The sequence below is a fragment of the Anopheles merus genome, chromosome 2R (assembly GCF_017562075.2).
Source record: "Anopheles merus strain MAF chromosome 2R, AmerM5.1, whole genome shotgun sequence".
Lineage (NCBI taxonomy): Eukaryota > Metazoa > Arthropoda > Insecta > Diptera > Culicidae > Anopheles > Anopheles merus.
Window position 1 is genome coordinate 26298702 of NC_054082.1, and position 17709 is coordinate 26316410.

A 17709-nucleotide genomic window follows, 5' to 3' on the forward strand; every position below is an offset into this window, starting at 1 on the left:
CAGTGTTAAAAAAGGATAAAACAGAAATGTGTGGACTGTGTTTATGCATGTATAATGAAGTCTCGTGTTTAATGGTGCCGACTGTTTTTGCGTCCAACCGATAGAAACGTTCTATTGCACACAATATCAACTGCTGGGAAGTATTGTAACATCTTTTATTTGTATTGTAGAGATTTTTGCCGGAAAGAATAATGGAATCATAATTGTTAATTGTTTATTTCTCGTTCATTGGATAACAGAGATCCGTGTGAATGCTCTTAAGTCTAATATTAGTGTAAAATAAGTAGAAACATCAACTTAACAACTCGTTTCAAAAGCGGGTTTTAAAGGATTGCACTGAGGTTCCAAAATCAAACATATGACGAACTTTATTAAACACCCGAATCATGGAGTTGTGGGGGTCTCTAGAGCCATATCCAGTTCGACTACGGTTTAGGGCACTATCATTCTAATCACTATCATTCTAGCACAGTATTCTATGATACTACTTACTTACAAAATGTTTGTTTCCATGTTTAAATTACAATACAAACAATATCCTTTTTATGAGTAAGTTACCGGTTTTGTCGGTAAAAAAGCGATAAAAGCACAGTATAGTATAAGATAAATCAATATCATTTAGTTTCTCCATCACTGTCAGATGATTTTCACGGATTAACATTGATTTGCAATTGCTCACTTCATTAAGACCATAAATATTTGAAAATCGATTAAAATGTTCATCCTTCTCAGAAAGCTCGCTAAGTATGGGAGATGCTTCACACATCATGAATAGATACCGGATGGAAATGCTACAATATTTATTGGCTCAACATTAACGGACAAGAACTCGTAAAGCTGGTTATCGCTCTTGGTACTTTTCATTTAATAACTGTTCGAGAAAATGAAGACTAAAAGCTAAAGCTAACTGCCTATTTATTGAACAGCTGTATTTAGCTGTGTTTTGAAGAAATACCATTACAAAACAAGGTTATGGCTATATCATAAGGCCTTTCGGAAAGCGAACCACTTGATGGAGCTCTTTAAAAGTCATCATTTTCAAGCCAAAATTTCCCAGATCTTCCTAACTTTGCTCTAGGATTTAACCTAGCAAAGCGCTACAGGTATAGCTACTCCACGCAGGCAAATAGCTTCCAACAAAGTTTGTTCGCCGAGTCTGAAATCGTAGCTCCCGTTCGCAACATCTATCCTCGCTGACATTCATTCCCTCTGAACGGTAGTCACTTTCAATTAGATTTTAGTGCCAGCGGCTTCAGGCAGATAAATCTCAAGGCGCGATTCGGAGACAAACGGCTAGCGGGAGAAAAAAAAAGATGAACGAGACACGGTAACAAACCATTCAATTTCGTACATTTATTTCCCAGGGGACCGCTTGGACGCACGCAGCTGGGGCTCTCCTTTGCTTTGGATTTGACCGAAAACTTTCGCAATAAGAAAAGTAATATCAATGCGGGAGAGTGATTGAGAGTGACTGGCGGGGTAAGGTGCCGCCGCGTTACGTTATCTGGTGTAATGGTGCGAACATCACAACCCCGGAGCGGCTTATCGCGTTTTGCACGACAGGTGACGGAATCCTTTCGCCGTGGAGAGGTGCGTTTTCGTGGAACGATTGAATGAAGCTGGTAGCGGTGAATCAAAGAAACGAAGCATCAACAAGGTGAACGCAACCCAGCGCCGAAAGGCATCAGGATCATGATTGTTTATTATTTTTCCTTTATAAAACTGATGGCCTGCCAGGTAAGATTTGGGTTGTTTTTAATTCATTAGTTAAGCAGAAGTTTAACAATGATAAATCACTTCTACCACTTACAGTTAAACAGATACTAGCTTTACATCTTAAATGATGTTATGTGTGACTCAAGGAGTAATCGATTGATGTGTACCCGTCCTGTGATCCTATGAATTGTTTTACTACTTCCAGTAGATCCTTTTTGCGTAAAGAAAACTCTTTATCGATTTTCTGCAACCCGTTCACAGTTTCTTTGAAATATCATCCCCCACTTGCTGAAAGCAACCACTGGGTCCGCTGCTGGCGCCCACGATGTAGCGAGGCGCCGGAAAGTCTGTGTAGTTGCAAGAAAGCAACCAACCGTTGGCGTCTTTCAACAGCACAAGCAGGCAGCAAAAGGGACACATCAAGGGTACTACCATCCACCCGAGTGACGGTATAAGTGACACAATTCACACGCCCACAGGAGCTTCGATGGGAAGAGCAGCAATCGGACGCTAGCAATCGGTTTGAAGTTTTGGAATGGAGAAGAAAAATTACATCACGCGACACACATTCTACGTGTCTCATTGGTACACTGTTAAATCGTGGGATCTACATCCAACCATGTACAATTGAGCCAATGTTACAGTGTGAACACATTCTACGTCCTGTATGCTGGAGCCTTTATATATTTTTGGATGCCATTTTTTTCACTGCTCATGCTCACGCGCACATGTCAGCGAGCGCCTCTTACTAGTCTGGCTTACAAACGCTTGCTGTCAGATCGCTTTGGTTTGATAAATTTTTGATGTCAAGACAGCATGGAATGTGTGTGCCACCGTACATTCATTCGGCGCTAACGAGAGCTGGCGCAATGTCGTATCAGGTTCTGGTGTCATGAAGCCGATGGCTAACAAATCGATCGTTTGATGGGTCGGTCTTCTCTTCGCGCGCCACGGGACGAAAGAGTGGACGAAAGAGGCTGGTTCGTTATAATGTTTCGTTTTGTAATGTTTGATATAATGGGCCATGAATCAATAAGGGCCAACATTGCGACAGACAGGCAGACAGACCGGTGGAATTCATTTATCATTCTTGATTTTTGCCTTTTATCCGGTAGTTGTTTTTATCGATTTAGGGAATGTTAAAGAAGCTGTCTCAATGTTCAGGCTGCTTCAATCTATGCTCAATGGTTTGTTAACGCGAACACAAATAGAAAGAACAGTTGTACCGCTCAAAACGGATAACCGACTTTCAAAGGGCATAATGCGATCTGTAAATCAGAAATTATTGTAGACACTTCTGGAAAAAGAGGATGAGTAACCATTTCTTTGCGGCTTACAGGAGCCGACTAAAGCCGCATTGTTTGCGAGATTCTGATATTAGCTTTCACGCCAACGGCAGACCCCGCTCGTACCGGCTGCAAGACAAAAACAAGGGAAACTCTTTCGCAACAATGAATGCGCCAACAAGAATGTAACCTTTCTTTTTCAACGCGCATGTGTGTGTGTATATATGCTTCTCTGTATGTAGAGTGTTCTGCGTTTCTATGGTGCAGACAGACAGAAAATATGCTCTGGGGCTTATGTTTTTTTCTTCTTCTGTTTGTTTGCCAGCTCTTTCGACCAAGTTTCGAGACAGCAATAAGCGATTCTACGGGTTTGCTGCGGGTTTCTTTCGGGTTTCGGTTCGCTCCAATGCTAAACCACAAATTGCCGTTTTATTGCGGTTCATGTGTGTGTGTGTATGTATGGCTGTGTGTATTTCAGATTTTATTTTTCACAAACCCCTTTTTCTATTGACTCATTGTTTGCGTTCGAACGGAACGGAGGAGCGTCTGTTTTGTTCGTTTCTTTGCAAGCTAATTGGAAAAGCTTAAGCAGGCGAAAAGTATTGAGCTCAACGTAGCGCAATAATTGTTTCCTACTCCCTGCGGGACCAATGTACGGGCGAAAGATGATAGGCTCGACACGAAACGCCGTGTTCCATTACGCCATACACTTAGTTTAACACTGTTGCGATGCGATAAATTTGTTATGAAGGTTTCTGTTGCCGCATAATGTGTATCCTGTCACGATGACAAATGAATCAAACTGTACTGATTGATGAAAGAGAAAAGGGATGCTAGAGAAGGTGGCAGTGTCAAACAAATCAGGCAAGAAACGTCCACATCGCTGTCGTTTTTTTGGTTATGGTGAAAATCACTCTTTATCAGACTGTCATATTACCAGCGTGCAACTTATAAATAATTTTTGTCACAGCTCAGATAGATGTTTTATCACAAAAACAATATTGGTTTAGTAATTAAACAGTGTGGAGGTGTTATGAATCATTACCAAGCATCAATAGCAGTGTGCTGACGTGTTTGAAGGTATTCATTGCATTTGTAGGGCTTCTTTTCGTTAACGGGCATGGTTAGCCTGTTTCCGCTTGACATGATGGGGAAACAAAAAGCTTAAGGATATATTGTTGGGACATCCAAAAAACAAAATACCATCTCCACCGATGTGGCTAGGCATGTTACCATGAAAATGGCTCGCTAGAGCACAAATATTTGTGATCTTGAAATTCCATTTGCGGTATTTCACCGCCAGACATATTTCATTCGGAAACGCAAATATGAGGGAAGTGTTGTTTTTTTTTCTTCTTCCCATTCCTACAGATTGCTTCCTAGCTTCACGGATAAAATGGATCCATCGTGACTGGAAGCAAACTCTGAATAAGCAAATACAGCTTCATTCCGAGTGGTTTAAATTGTAAAAGACAATAAACAAGTACGGTCTTACCTTCAGTTTGCTTTCAATCAAATAGTTTAAGAAATCTTTTTTTGGAGACATCAATGAACTAAAAACACTCAATTGATTCTTCAGCACCCAAATGATGCGCAAAGCACAAAAAGACAGAAAAAGGAGAAATTTGATAAAGTTTATCTACAGTTTATCTACAGCATCAAGCCAGAGAGCAAGTTCGTCAAAGATTTACGACATAATTTACGATCCACCGATAAGCCAAATCCATCCCCTCGCAAAACTACGTCCAATATTCACAAATTAACGATGATTTACAGCACTTTTTGCTTGATTCGCACATTCCATCACCGACGCCAGATGAAAGCATGCGCCCCTCCTCCTTCTGCATTCTTTTGCAAAACCATTGCAACAGTATATTCTAGATCCTGTTTCAGCTGCTCTGTACACACCGAGAGAAAACTCAATCATAAAGCTTACACACATTTACACCGTACAGCGCAGTTCGATCGCCACAAGACACAACCGGGATAGGGAAGGGTGTTGTTTTTTCAAGCGCAACAAAAAGAGAAATCCGAGTCTTCGTCCTTTTTCCCACCCCGCCTCATCCGGCGACTCCCATCAGCAACCCACTGAGGGTGTTACGTAAGTGTCGGCATTTTGCCGTACACGTGAGGACGTTTTCCCAATTCGCCGAGGATGCGAGAACATGTTGTCACAGGCGGGACACTTTGATGGTGTGAGTGTGTTGGATTGCCTCGGGGCCAGGATATATACTTGATCCAGTTAGCACCCTTGTGCGCTGTGCTGTGCTTCACGGCCTGGGATGTTTTATTTTATTTATTTTTTGCTCTGTAAAAGTTCCCGTTCCCTGTCGGGATGGTTGTATTAGCTACCAGTAGGGCGTTTTTTGAACGAATTAAAATCCAACCGTACAGCTCCGGGTTGTGGGAAGAAATAATTCGGTGCGCTTCTACAACACCTTTCTGCGTTTCCATCGACGTCGCCGTTGGCAGCCTATAATCCCATTTTCCCATCCAATGCAAACATCCGAGAGAAACTGAGATGCGGTCTCATTAGCAGGAGAGAACTGGAGCGTTTGTTGCGCTGTACGATGGAAAGAGAAAGTGAGTGGTACAAAGCGATCCCTCTCTCGTTCGAAAAAGAAAAAAAAGGATGAGGGTTGTGGTTGTGGGTGGATGAATTCTGGACGCCAAAGAACTTTGAGTGGCGTCCCGCTAGGCGTTACAGCCGTTTAGAGTTTCAACCAGTGGGTTTAACCCCATGCCAGGGGAAGGAAAGCTTCCTTTTACCCAAACCGTAAAATAATCAATGTTGTGAAATAAATGTAATAAATAATGAATCCCTACAATGGATAATTTTCCCTCGATAGCTTTAGTTATTACGGTCATCTTCGATTGCCCTTAGCAGAAAGCTACGAAACTGTGAAGCTCATTCTACTGTTACACCCTCCAGGAAAAGCATGAACCCTCTCTTTCAAACCATTCCCGGTAGGGAAAAGCAGTTGAAAACGGAAGGAAACAGCTCCCCGTTTTGTTTGTTGCCCGAGACAAACACACCGCACGACCGAAGGAAAAAAAATCAGGTCATCAACGGGCTAGCTTTTCCGGCATGCGAGAAAAAAGTTTTCTGCTCCCGTCACTCCCGCAGGAAAAGTTGCTGCTCAAGCTAAATGTGCGCAAAAGGGATGGCGAACCGGGACGCCCAGGATCCGGGACGGATACATGACCGCAAAAAAGAGACAGGGCATCCAAAAGCCCCCCCTCCTTTCATTGAAGCGAACGTGCCCCCGGAAAGCGCAGCGTTACTTGCTGAATGGAAACGCTGTTCAATGGGAAATTTGAATGAAAAATTACGCTACTTCCTGTTACGCCAGTAGCACACGCACGTAGTTTCTCATGCATGTTTTTTGTCGTTCCTTACTCAATCCAAAAGTACAAAGGAAAACGGGCTTTTTTCTAGTTTTCAATACCGATAAATAGAACATACAATTCTATGCAGGGACTCATCGGGGCTGGTACACTAATTTCACATAACGAACTTTTCACATGGGTCACATGGGTCCGTCGGTCGGGGTTGTTGGTCGAAGAGATGTACGCGTACATACACACACACACTCTCACGCATGCTTGTACACTCATACACACACTTACCTGCGTTTGTGGTAGGAATAGAATGGGGGGGTTTGCTTGGGCTTTCCTCACGTTTCAGCCGCTCCTCGTCAAGTCGACTCGGTGGATGAAGAACCAGTCGCTTATCGTCGCTTTTTTCCTGATGCTGGAATCGAGTTAAATCGATTACCAAACTAGCAAGCTCGCTAGCTCAACTTTATTTGCACGTATTTTCACTGCACCGCGACACTGTGTGCCACACTGAACGAATTTTTCACACCTGCAACGGAAAAGCGCACAAGCAAAGAATGGACAGACTTTCACTGATAGTTGAGATTGAGCGCACTCATGAACGGAGCCGACGAACGCGCGTGAGGTACGTTTTTCTCCGACACTGAACGGTACGAGAATGAAAATCTCCTATTCACGCTCCTGACAGCTATCCTTCCAATTTCGTGAAGGAAAGGGACAATTTCGGTCGCTTGTACCAGTCGTCGGCTCCACACACACATACACTCACACAAATTGAAAAATACACACAATACAAGCACCCGATGCACGATGGAAATACTACCACACTGCAGACGGTTATCAATGTATACACACGCTTTCAACGCCTACTACCGTTGAGACACCCTTGGAGAGAGCACAATTCGTCGGGCAGAGCGATGTGTTTCGGAGAGGAAAAGCTATCCAGCGGACGCTTTATAGGACGTGCACGTTGCCGAGCGGTAGCTTTACAGTGGAAGCTTTCTGCATTTACTTCTATACGCTCTGTAACGCTTGAAACCACTTGCAAGGTATTGTTGCCTGTCTATTTACTGTAACAGCTAATCGCTGACGCTATTTACGATTAATATGCTACTAGCACAAATCGAGCGGATTACTTACAAACAGGAGAATCACCAACGGGGATAAGCGTTTGCAGCGTGATGACGCACTACGTGTTTATACGAGAAGTGTCGAAGATGTTCTAATCAGCATGCTCCGAGACGAATCGAACTCAGCATGAGGTGAGCTTCTTCCCTACAGGTTGCGTTTTGACATCCAGCAAACTCGCAACCAGGCTAGTGCGCATGTACACGCTCCACTGGAAGGGCGTTTATCGATTGCTGGAAGTGGAGAGCAAATCGTTTGGGGTTTGTGTGATATTAACACACCCAAATGCAAATGCTGTTCGACTTACGCTGGCTGAGATGTCATGTTTCGGAATTTTCGTACTAATGTTCGAATGCGTGCGTGTTTGAAAAATACATACATGTAATACAGCAAAAATGTTTAAAAGTAATAGAATAATGAATATTAATGTATGTTTACAAAAGAAAAGTAATTTTACAAAATTAATAAAATAATATTGCTAGTAATAAAAATAGGCTTTATTTATTTAAATCGAAACAACGATTTCATTTCAAATCAAACAGATTTCAAATCGACTTTGCTATAAAATTAAAATAAATGCCAGTCGGCGAAACGGAATTTGCTATAAACTGGCTTTAGCCAGACAGGGATTTTCAATTCGTAGATAGGACGTGAAAATTAGTGACATAAAAAATAAGAAAATTATTCTATTATTTCTCAAAGTAAAATAATAAGGTATTAAACAACAGAATAATAATGTTAATTGGTCAATAAATAGTTAAAGTACAAACATAACAAAAGCTTTACTTTAAATTTTATGAATACACCGCTTATAACGAATACAGTAGTCCCGCTTATAACGATTAATTGTTTACAATGGGATTTTCCTACAACGAATACGGGATAAAGTGTATGAAATACGATCTAAAACTAATTATAAGAAAAACACTTTTGAAGAAAATTTGTATACAGTCTGCTCACGAGTTACGCGGTTTGTGCGGTCCCGAGGAATCTGCGTAACTCGAATATGAGCGTAAGTCGAATTTCGCGGTTTTCGGCCAAATTACAATTGATAACTCGGTAATTTTTATTTAATTTAGTACTTTTACACACTTTATCACTCATTTGATATGATTCGTGCCGAACATTCTGATAATTATGGTAGAACAGCGTAACTCGGGAACAGCCTGTACTTCAAACCTCTTTTTTGTAGAACATAAGAATGAATTGTTGTGGTAACCGAAATGTATTATTCAATGTTTGTATCAGGCTCCACAATATCTCCATGTTATTAATTTTATAAGTTTATGTTAATTGATTGCATGATTTTGCAGTGTACATGCTAAATTTAATAGTTTTAAATGCAAACTTCATTTATATTTTTAGTAATCATTATTTGTTTCTATGTATGTAGTTCATTCAATCACCTTAAAGCTAGTATACGAGTTGATTTGTCCATCGTTTGGTAACGTTAGGCCTTTGTTAAAAGGTGTCTCCAATAAAGATAAAAAATTATTCATGACACGTTTCGTGTGTCATTATGTTATCATTAAACGAAAATAATACTGTATTGCATTCTTTCTTATTTCGTACAAATCTGCTCCTCTTTTGTGTGTTACTGTACCTCCAGCGAATGTAAAAATATGTTCGATCGTAAAGGTATGCGTGTCTCACTACAATATGCCTGTGAGTGTGTAAGCGAAACAACTGTATTCACACCAACACAGCAGTATGATCATGCACTATGGAACTTTTGAAAATTGATTCAAAAAGTTGCTGCATAAATTATTGAAAAAAATGAAGTTTGTCAGAAAATAGTATTATAGTAATTACAGAATGGCAAGATATATGTATAGTTAATAAATGTAAAAAGTTTATGTCTAACTAGTTAGCATTACTATTAATTAATTAATTAACAATTTTTTTTGTATTTTTGACTGAAACATAGAAGAAAGCGAAAAATAAAAATTATTATTTTATTTTATTTGAATGATACAAACGAAGATCTCTCCTACCTATATGAAATTAAATTACTTTGAATATTAACTTACCTTAACCATTTGTGACCATCCGCGTTCAACGAGCGCACCCACTATGCTGAGCGTTAGAGCCCTTCCCCATTACCAACGTTGGAGCCCAACGACGGGATTTTTTCACATTTGTTGTGAACCAGTTGCGTGAATAGGTCGCGATCGTTGAAAACGCGCATACGACCGACTTTTGAGGCTCTTGGCGTTGTCTGTGCTACGTAGCAGTCGGTAAGCAGTCGTCCATGCGTACCGTGTGCTTTAAAGTGATTAAGCGTACTTCCATAGTTTGAAAATATCAAGTGATTTTGTGTATAAATAATACAAAGTGAAACAACGATCACACACAAAAAAAAACCATCAGTTTCTACGCTGATTTCCGCCTTTCCACCACACAAAGCGAGGCGGAAATCTTTCAGTGCCACCAGAGTTCGAGTGAAAAGCAAAACAGTGTCAGTGAGTGAACAACTTTTTCCCGCGAGCACTGTGGTGGTTTCCCGCGACTCAAGGCAGCATACGCAAGGGGGATGTTTCGTTCCGTTTTCTACGCGAGATGCGCCACGAACGAGCCGAGCGCTGCTGCTGTGTTGTGTTCCGGGAGTGTCGTTCAATAGAGGGGCACGGGGAGCTTTCTAGACGGTTGCCAGTGCGCGCGAGCTGGAGGTCGTAGAAAGAAAACGCAAACACCTTAAACATCTCGCCTCCATCCCACGAGAAGGTCACCCGTCTGCTGTGAATGTAGTTGGAATTTTGACAGTTCTGAAAGATGCCCAAGAGTTGGGCGCGAGTTTGGGAAAGTGGTTCAGGTGGTGATCGGCGCGTACCCGCAGCTACGATGCACAGGCGGGCACATAGCTGGTTCCCTTTCGATATGTTGCTGTGGTGGTGATGGCGATCACAAACAAGCTGAAACTGTAGTTGTGGCTGTCTCGCAAGATCTAAGCTTCGTCGTCGCGATCGCGGAATTCTGTGCGTTTCCGACTGCGGGTGGGGACGGCGCAAACATGCGCTCGGTTTGTCTGTGCAAAGGGGGGACGGTGTCCGTATATGGTACGCTGGTCAAAACCTAAAGCATCCATTACGTAATGCCCGCGCAGAAGGGACAAACTATCAGCGAAGCGAAACGCACCCAAGCCCCCGACCAGCAGCTCCACTGCCAACATGACTGTGTGTGTGCGTGTGCGCGTGAATGTGTGGTTGCGTGCGTTGGATGTGTATACAACATATATAATTTGGAATTAAAAACCGAAAGTGACTGACTCGCTCGGTTTGGCCCGTACCTAATTTACCGGTGCTCTGCATTTGTTGTGCTGTGTGTGTCCGCGCGTTTGTGTTTATATGTTTGCGCGAGGGGGGTTTCCCGCTTAACCGTGCGTGCAGGTTGCCGGGCGGAATTTGTAGCGGTTCGATTGCCGTTTTGGTGGCGGCGGTACGATAGCGTGCAGGCGGGCCGAGGCAGCCGGCAGACGTACAGCAAAAGGGGCATTTTAATTACATCTGTGCTGTGTTATGAGTATGGTCGAAGCACGTGTTACACCTGTCTTTAAGCGATTTACAGGCAAATTCCGCTCCCAATCGCTGATCTTTTTTTCTCTGTCTCACAAACACACACATCTTCACAGATCTGCTTGGAACGTTGTTTGAAAATAGCTTCTCATTTGTTACTCAACCACCCGTGACAGCTGGTGACGATTCTTGGCGGTGACTCAACGCTCATTACCTCATCAGCTAAAAATGTAGCTATCGTCGTAATTTATGGAATTTAGCCAGCATTCCAACTGCTATACCTGGCAGCAGTTGGATAAGTAGATACGTACAATCAAAACATGATCCGACCGTTTCCTCGATGGCCACATCGGAAAGGAAAATGAACAACAAGATGGCCTCAGAACAGGTTGGTAGCGCATGGCAGTAGCGCACCAAGCATCGGGGCTAATGAATGGATGGCTAACTGCGTTGATTGTTTTATTTATTTTACCGTCAACCAGGAAGCCGGTCGATGAAGCGTAAAACTCTAATGAATCGTTTATGGCTGCTTGGAATGGTGCAAGAGCTGGTCAGTAGTGATTATGAAATGGTAGTTTGTTTTATTTAATCGATAGTAGCATCAAAATTAGTTTGTTAAGTAATGAATCTTTCATTGAGATGATCTTTGGATATGCTGGCAATTGCACTTTTTTCAGGAATGATCGTTCATAGAGCGTATTTTCTTTTTAGAAAGGTTTTGGGTATGAATAGATTGCAAGAGATGATAGCAACAAGGCATATCTTTAAATCAACTAAAAATAAATATTAAAATTTACGTAAACTTAACAACATAAAGTACTTTACTCCAATTATGAGTTTCTCCTCATATTTCTTTGCAAAAACTAATCAGATTTATGCCGTAATGTTTGAACAAATACTTTCTTTAAAATGCGAAGCTGAAGTCCTTGCTCAGATTTTAGGTCAACATAAGATAACTGTACTCATTGAAACGTTGTAACCATATTGTAGGAGTATACCTCAAGATACATAATGTAGTCAAACACACAATTCATAACAGCCCAAAATGAGTGTGTAATTAACGTCAAAAATACTCATGATACCACAAACAATCCAGCTGCCGTTAAAAGAAAACAATCAACAGATTGAACACAGCTTCCAAGCAAAAATGATGAATATTGACGCCATTACGGTTTTGCGCGACGGCTTGCTCCTGTCCAAACGGATGGCCATCGAGGTCAGAGGTTGTACCGTAATAATAAAAAAACACCGCTACATGAGAGGGACAGAGTTGCTCCACTGAGTCGTTTCTTCGCCTTTATCTCATCCCATAGCAGACGCTCCCAGATTCTTGCCCCTAAAATTCGAAATTTGCATCTCCTAGCCACCAACGAACTAACGCACCGCTACTCGCCAACAACCAAATTATTGCGCTGTAATATTCAAATCCCGACGTGCCAATCATGCCAACAAACGGTGTCCAACGCTCGGTTTATTGCAGGCACGGAAGAAGAAAAGAAGGTTATTTAAAGTGGCGAATTATATTCCCAAACTGAAGCGAAATGCAAACTGTTCTGTTATCTGACACCAATCCTCCCAAAACGCGGCAACGGCTCGCCAACGGATGGTGGGTAACGGGCTGGAAGGGTTCGAGCCTGATGTGGCACGTACTACGATCGCTCGGACACACCCCGACCGGTGACTACTGGAGCCAGCAGGTCTGCCGGCGGTAACCTTTTCAATCACATCACACCGCAGCACCACTTCACAGCTTTTACAGGGCTTCAGGTCGTCTTTCCCTCCCGAACGAAACGTGCAAGGGCAGGGCGGAGGCTTGTAAGCTTTGCCAAAATTTGACAGTTTTGAATTACAAATAAGCGTTACGGGACCGTGCGAGGTTTACTTACTCCTTCGGGCTGGTTGCGTGTTTCTCCCTCGCTCGCTAAAGAACGAACAGCAAACGGCACGACGTTGACCATGATGTGGTATTTTTCATCCAAGACGGAGAGTTTTGGAAGAACCAGCAAACGATCCCGGCGGAGTAGAGTATTTTGCCTCTGCTGTGTGATGTCGATTCCCACGGCGCAACGAAAGGCAACGATTCGCACTGTCACGAGCGGACTGTCCGGTCAGTGTCATCTCTTTCCCGGGAATGGGAATAGAACCATTCTAAAAGGTTTGATTTCGTTTTGCCTATTCCGGTACAAACGTTGCACATTAGAATGTTGGAAGATAGGCCGACACAAAAAAACACTTAAAAGAAAACCGCCATCACCATCATAATCATCATCAAGGAGTTAATTCTTTACGCGGGAGGCTTCTCTTTAGGGGGGTGTCAAAGTGTGTGGCAGGCGCACTTTTGCGTGTTCATCTAACTCGACACTCCCTAGACACGCTCTTCATAGCTCGTCACATCGTTTCGGGCAGTCGATTGTTTGGGCTGTGACATGTGATCGCTCTAATAGCGGCGGTAATGGAGATCTCCCGAGCGATCCAGGCTTTGCGCGGGACTCCGCTGTGTTCTGAAGCTTTCATTGCTACTCACTGATTGTGCTCGGTTTGTTTTTAATGCTGCCCAGTTCACTGATGGTCATTAACCGGGTTGATAGGTAGCGATAGCGGATGATCTTCTCAGTGTTTGAGCATCATCAAGGTGGGTGATTCTCGATCAAGCGCTCGCAACCGTTGGAACCGTTTTGGGGTTTTATATAGCGTGAAGAAAGATTTAATAGAAAAACTTCCTTCAAAAAAAAAGTAGAGACTCAAGCGTGCGGAAAAGATCAGCCCCGTTGCTTCTATTCCCTCCATTACACTTGCACGGATTTTATTTATTTTTCTCTTCTTCATATTCACAGCGCGGACGAGTGAGTGTATGTGCGTGAGTGTAAGAAAGGGTTGAAAAGTAGAAAACTTCTTGAAGTGGTAGTTTCTAATTAGAGCATTTTGAAGTGGCATTACTGCAGTTGCGGTGAGAGTGGTGAATAAAGTGAAACGACCCATTGTGTGACTGTGGTGGGCTGATATTGTGATCTTGAGTGTAAACGTAAATGCGTGCAGTGCTTCGGCGGCGTGAAGCTGCATGGTCGTAACATAAACACAACGACCGATTGCCCCCAAAAAATAGCCCTTCCGAGTGTTCTTTTCGTTGCTGCACGTTACACAGCCGGCACGCATCCGGCACCACCACCATCCGAACACCCCATGGATCGAGTTAGGTTGGGCCGTCCACCGGCAACGGTCAGCAGCAGCAGCGGAGGATGGCGCACGGGACGACTGATGGCACTAACGGTGCTATTTGTTCTCGGCACGATCTGCATCGGACAGGTAAGGGATGATGTTTGCTTTTCCTATTCTCACCCGCTAGACTAGACTTAGGTACGTTGATCGCCTAACTGGAGTGAGCGATGAGTCAGAACATTCTGTGAGGTGAGGAAATGATCTTGTTTGGCGAAACATTCCTCGCCGGCATTGAACCAAGAAGGCAAGGGAGAGTCACATGTGCTTTCAGACAGTGTGCTATGGCAACAGTGAAGGTCCAACCGTTCCGAAGCACATCGGTAAGTGGATTTGAAGTGGTGAACTGTCCGACACTGAGCCGAACGGCAACAAATGGCGAAAAAATAACAACACATCATTAGACAGTTCCATGCAACGGGGGTTGTGTTATTTCCGCGATTTTGCTCGGGGGGTTATACTGAGAAGCCCACTTTATTATGCACAGCGGTGGCTGAGTGGCTGCATTCTGCTCTTCTCCAGACGAGACCTGCGCACCGGCACAAACACATGATGGAATGCAAACGGTTTTATGGAAATGGGTAGCAGCAAGAAGAGGGATTGAAGTATTGAGTGATCGGAGCACAGAACAAAAAAATGACGGCAGTGGAATGCATTTTGGAAAGAATATGCCATAAAGCGTGCATAAATTTGTATCCGTCAATACGTTTGCTCGGCGCCGCCAACGGCGTTTGCGTTTCATGCACTTTTCAACTCTCAAAGATGAAGATAATTGCCGTAGGACATAAGCATAAACCAATGCATTCATTAATTTTGCTCAGGACCTTTAAATTATGGACTGAAACTTTGCTCATACTTTTTGTATGTGAAATAAGAATTACTTAAACGTCAGCGGGAATTTCCCACTTTCGTTCGTTTGGAAGCATTCAACGTTTCAATGATCTCTCGTTACCATTTGGGTGCAGCGAGCACGTCTCGCGCATGCCATGTTGTCCCTTTCGCTGCTTACGGTTGTTTGTTCTCTGCTTGCCGGCCCATGTGGTCGGATCCGTTTCCTCCGAACGCGTTGAGTCATTGGCTGGTAATTCAACAAATTCTTACCTCTCAGTCCAGGCTATGACGCATGGAAGAAATGGATGGAACAAAAAACCAACACGAACGCATGTAGAAACGACGAAACGGAACGTGAATGAAATTTAAAATAATTACACTCTCCCAAAAAGGGCACATCACCGCACGGCCCAACCAGACAGGCAGCGATATGATTTTCGGCCAAGCAAAGCATACGCATCGGATGCGCACCGTCCGCGTATGGGCGCGCTTGTGTGCAGTGCGGGTTTTAGATGTTTTTAAAAGCGCTACAAACAAAACAACACGAATGAATGAAGACATCGACCCTGCGTAACGTTACCCAAGTGGCCGTGTCTTTTAATCGCTTAGGCAAATGGTGGTCACACGTTTTTCCTCGGAAATTGTCAACCGACCAGCGCAAGGGGTGTACAGGGAGAGTGGCAGTGTGTGAAGCGACCACATACAAGTCTTGCATCTACTTGTGACCCAAGGTGATCAGGTCCCGCTTACATACCCGGGTCATCTCTGGATCCCCTCCCCCCGGGCCCTCCTCATCCAGCGACGACGGTGTGGCATTGTGCGATGTTTTAATGCTGTAAGATCTACCCCAAAAAGCAAACATCGATTACCATCGATCGAGCAGTCGTCACAAATTTCACCCCTTTACGTAACGATCATCACAAACATCGATTGACATTTCGATCGGTTTGTGCCCGTAGGGCTTTTCAAAATTTCACGTGTTTTGGCTGGCAGTCAAACGCAGGCGTGCCACATCTTCGGGTGGGACGCGAGGAGAACAGCCGATGAAGCCTTCAGTTGGAATTTATTCACTCGCTTTACCGGATCGCAAGACAGGAAATGCTCACATGTATGTCTCTCGATACACGTATAAGAAAGAGACTCACATATATACACACACACACACACACACACAACCAGTGGGTCGCAAAATGGAGATTTGCTACAGAGCAAAGAGTAGGGGCACGCAACAACTGGCATCTCGAGACGGCCTCCATTTACCTTGAGCAGCGTACAACGGGGCGACTCTTGAACAGATGACGTAATGTCGCCGAGCTCACTGTTTTGCGACCAGCAAACCGGACGACACAATCTTGCCTACACCTACGGAAGTGTAGTGCTAGTAGGAGTGCTGTGTTAGTGTTGCCTTTTTTACCGATACCTTCTCGACGGTCGTTGTCGTTGCCTTTTCGAAACAGTATTCAAATTTGTAACTGGTAAAGCTTTAGCTTTAGCTGCTTAAAGTACTCCCGTGATCGCGACATGCAAGTAAGAAATTAACCCGAGTCCAACGTTTCCAACGAAAGTGTTCGCTGCGTCACTGTGCAACTAGCACTAGCTCGTGTTCTGGTTGATGATGATGACGATAATGACGATGATTGACGATAATTGGTGGAAACCACGTTCAACAGTGGCGGTGTGCATAGGTGGCTCACTCCTGGTCGGGATGTTGACGATCCCTGGTTCGACGCTTTTGTTTGATTGATCGCCGCGTAATTATAAACGGCTCAGGACGGACGAGTCAGGATCACGCGGAAGCGTTATGTTCCCCCGAGGTAATTTTGGTACGTTGGCTGTGAAGATTTACATCGCGCAGACACACGTTATCGGGCAGCGCCGGATCGGAACACCCAAGAAGGTACGGGACACGGACAGCGGACGTCATATTTTACGGCACGGCGATTGTTGAGTGAAGGAACGATGCTTTATGAGGACAGGAGCGCAAAGGTTAACATGCAAAACTTGCTTGCGACGTGTACTTCGGGGTGCTATCTATAATTGATATTTGAGCGCATAATTTTACTGACGTAAAGCTTGCAAGCCTTACAACAAACGGCTATGTATTGTAAGTATGTTGTCTCTATGTCTGTATGATAATTTCAAAATTCTGTTAAAATGTTCTAGTCACAAGCGTAAATGCTTGAAGCAAATGTTTTAGTACATTAATCATTTCTCAATCTCATCAATTATACAATTAAAATAACTGGTAATAAGTATTGTTAGTAATGATATTTATAGTCTTGCGAAAATAAATTGTCTCTGTCTACAAGAAATTACATGTAAAGTGGAAACATTAGAAGGCAGCAAACTGAGAACAAATGGACGAATTGTCTGTTGCTTGTTGTAAACTCATGCAAAAATCGATGACATGAAGTATACACCTATTTATTGGACAATTAGACATACTGTTCAATATCAGTTGTAGCTGCTTAATATACACTTATATGTAAAGAAAGTGTGTCGCAAAGTATAAAGTTATCTTTCAAGCCGAGATGCATCGTAAAGATTAATTGATCCCACAAAGCTTCTAAATACTACTAAAATTATTTTCTAATATTCACACTGATGTGTAAGAGGTGTCTGTAAAGATCTTTTGCAAGGAAGATCAGTTTTCTAATATCAAAACGGAGATCAGCAACCCTTCT

At 43.2% G+C, this 17709-nt stretch overlaps 1 protein-coding gene and 1 long non-coding RNA gene across 5 annotated transcripts in view; one reads left to right on the top strand and one right to left on the bottom strand.

Moving 5' to 3' along the window:
- Positions 1-4646: 4646 nt before the first annotated feature.
- LOC121589421 lies at positions 4647-7625 on the bottom strand. Its single transcript, XR_006004306.1, has 3 exons — positions 7482-7625; positions 6633-6870; positions 4647-5565 (listed from the first exon to the last, which is right to left on the bottom strand). It is a non-coding gene; the product is annotated as an uncharacterized LOC121589421 (long non-coding RNA).
- A 1966-nt stretch (positions 7626-9591) lies between these two features.
- LOC121589403 overlaps positions 9592-17709 on the top strand; it is a 43365-nt gene continuing 35247 nt past the window's right edge. For 2 of the 4 annotated variants that reach the window (XM_041908319.1, XM_041908322.1), the window contains exons 1-2: positions 9592-9706; positions 13816-14284. In XM_041908319.1, coding sequence (XP_041764253.1) covers positions 14162-14284 — 123 coding nt within the window. In that variant the 5' untranslated portion in view covers positions 9592-9706; positions 13816-14161. Of the gene's footprint in view, positions 9707-9784; positions 9932-13815; positions 14285-17709 lie in introns of those variants that run through there. The other 2 variants (XM_041908320.1, XM_041908321.1) reach the window with 2 other exon arrangements.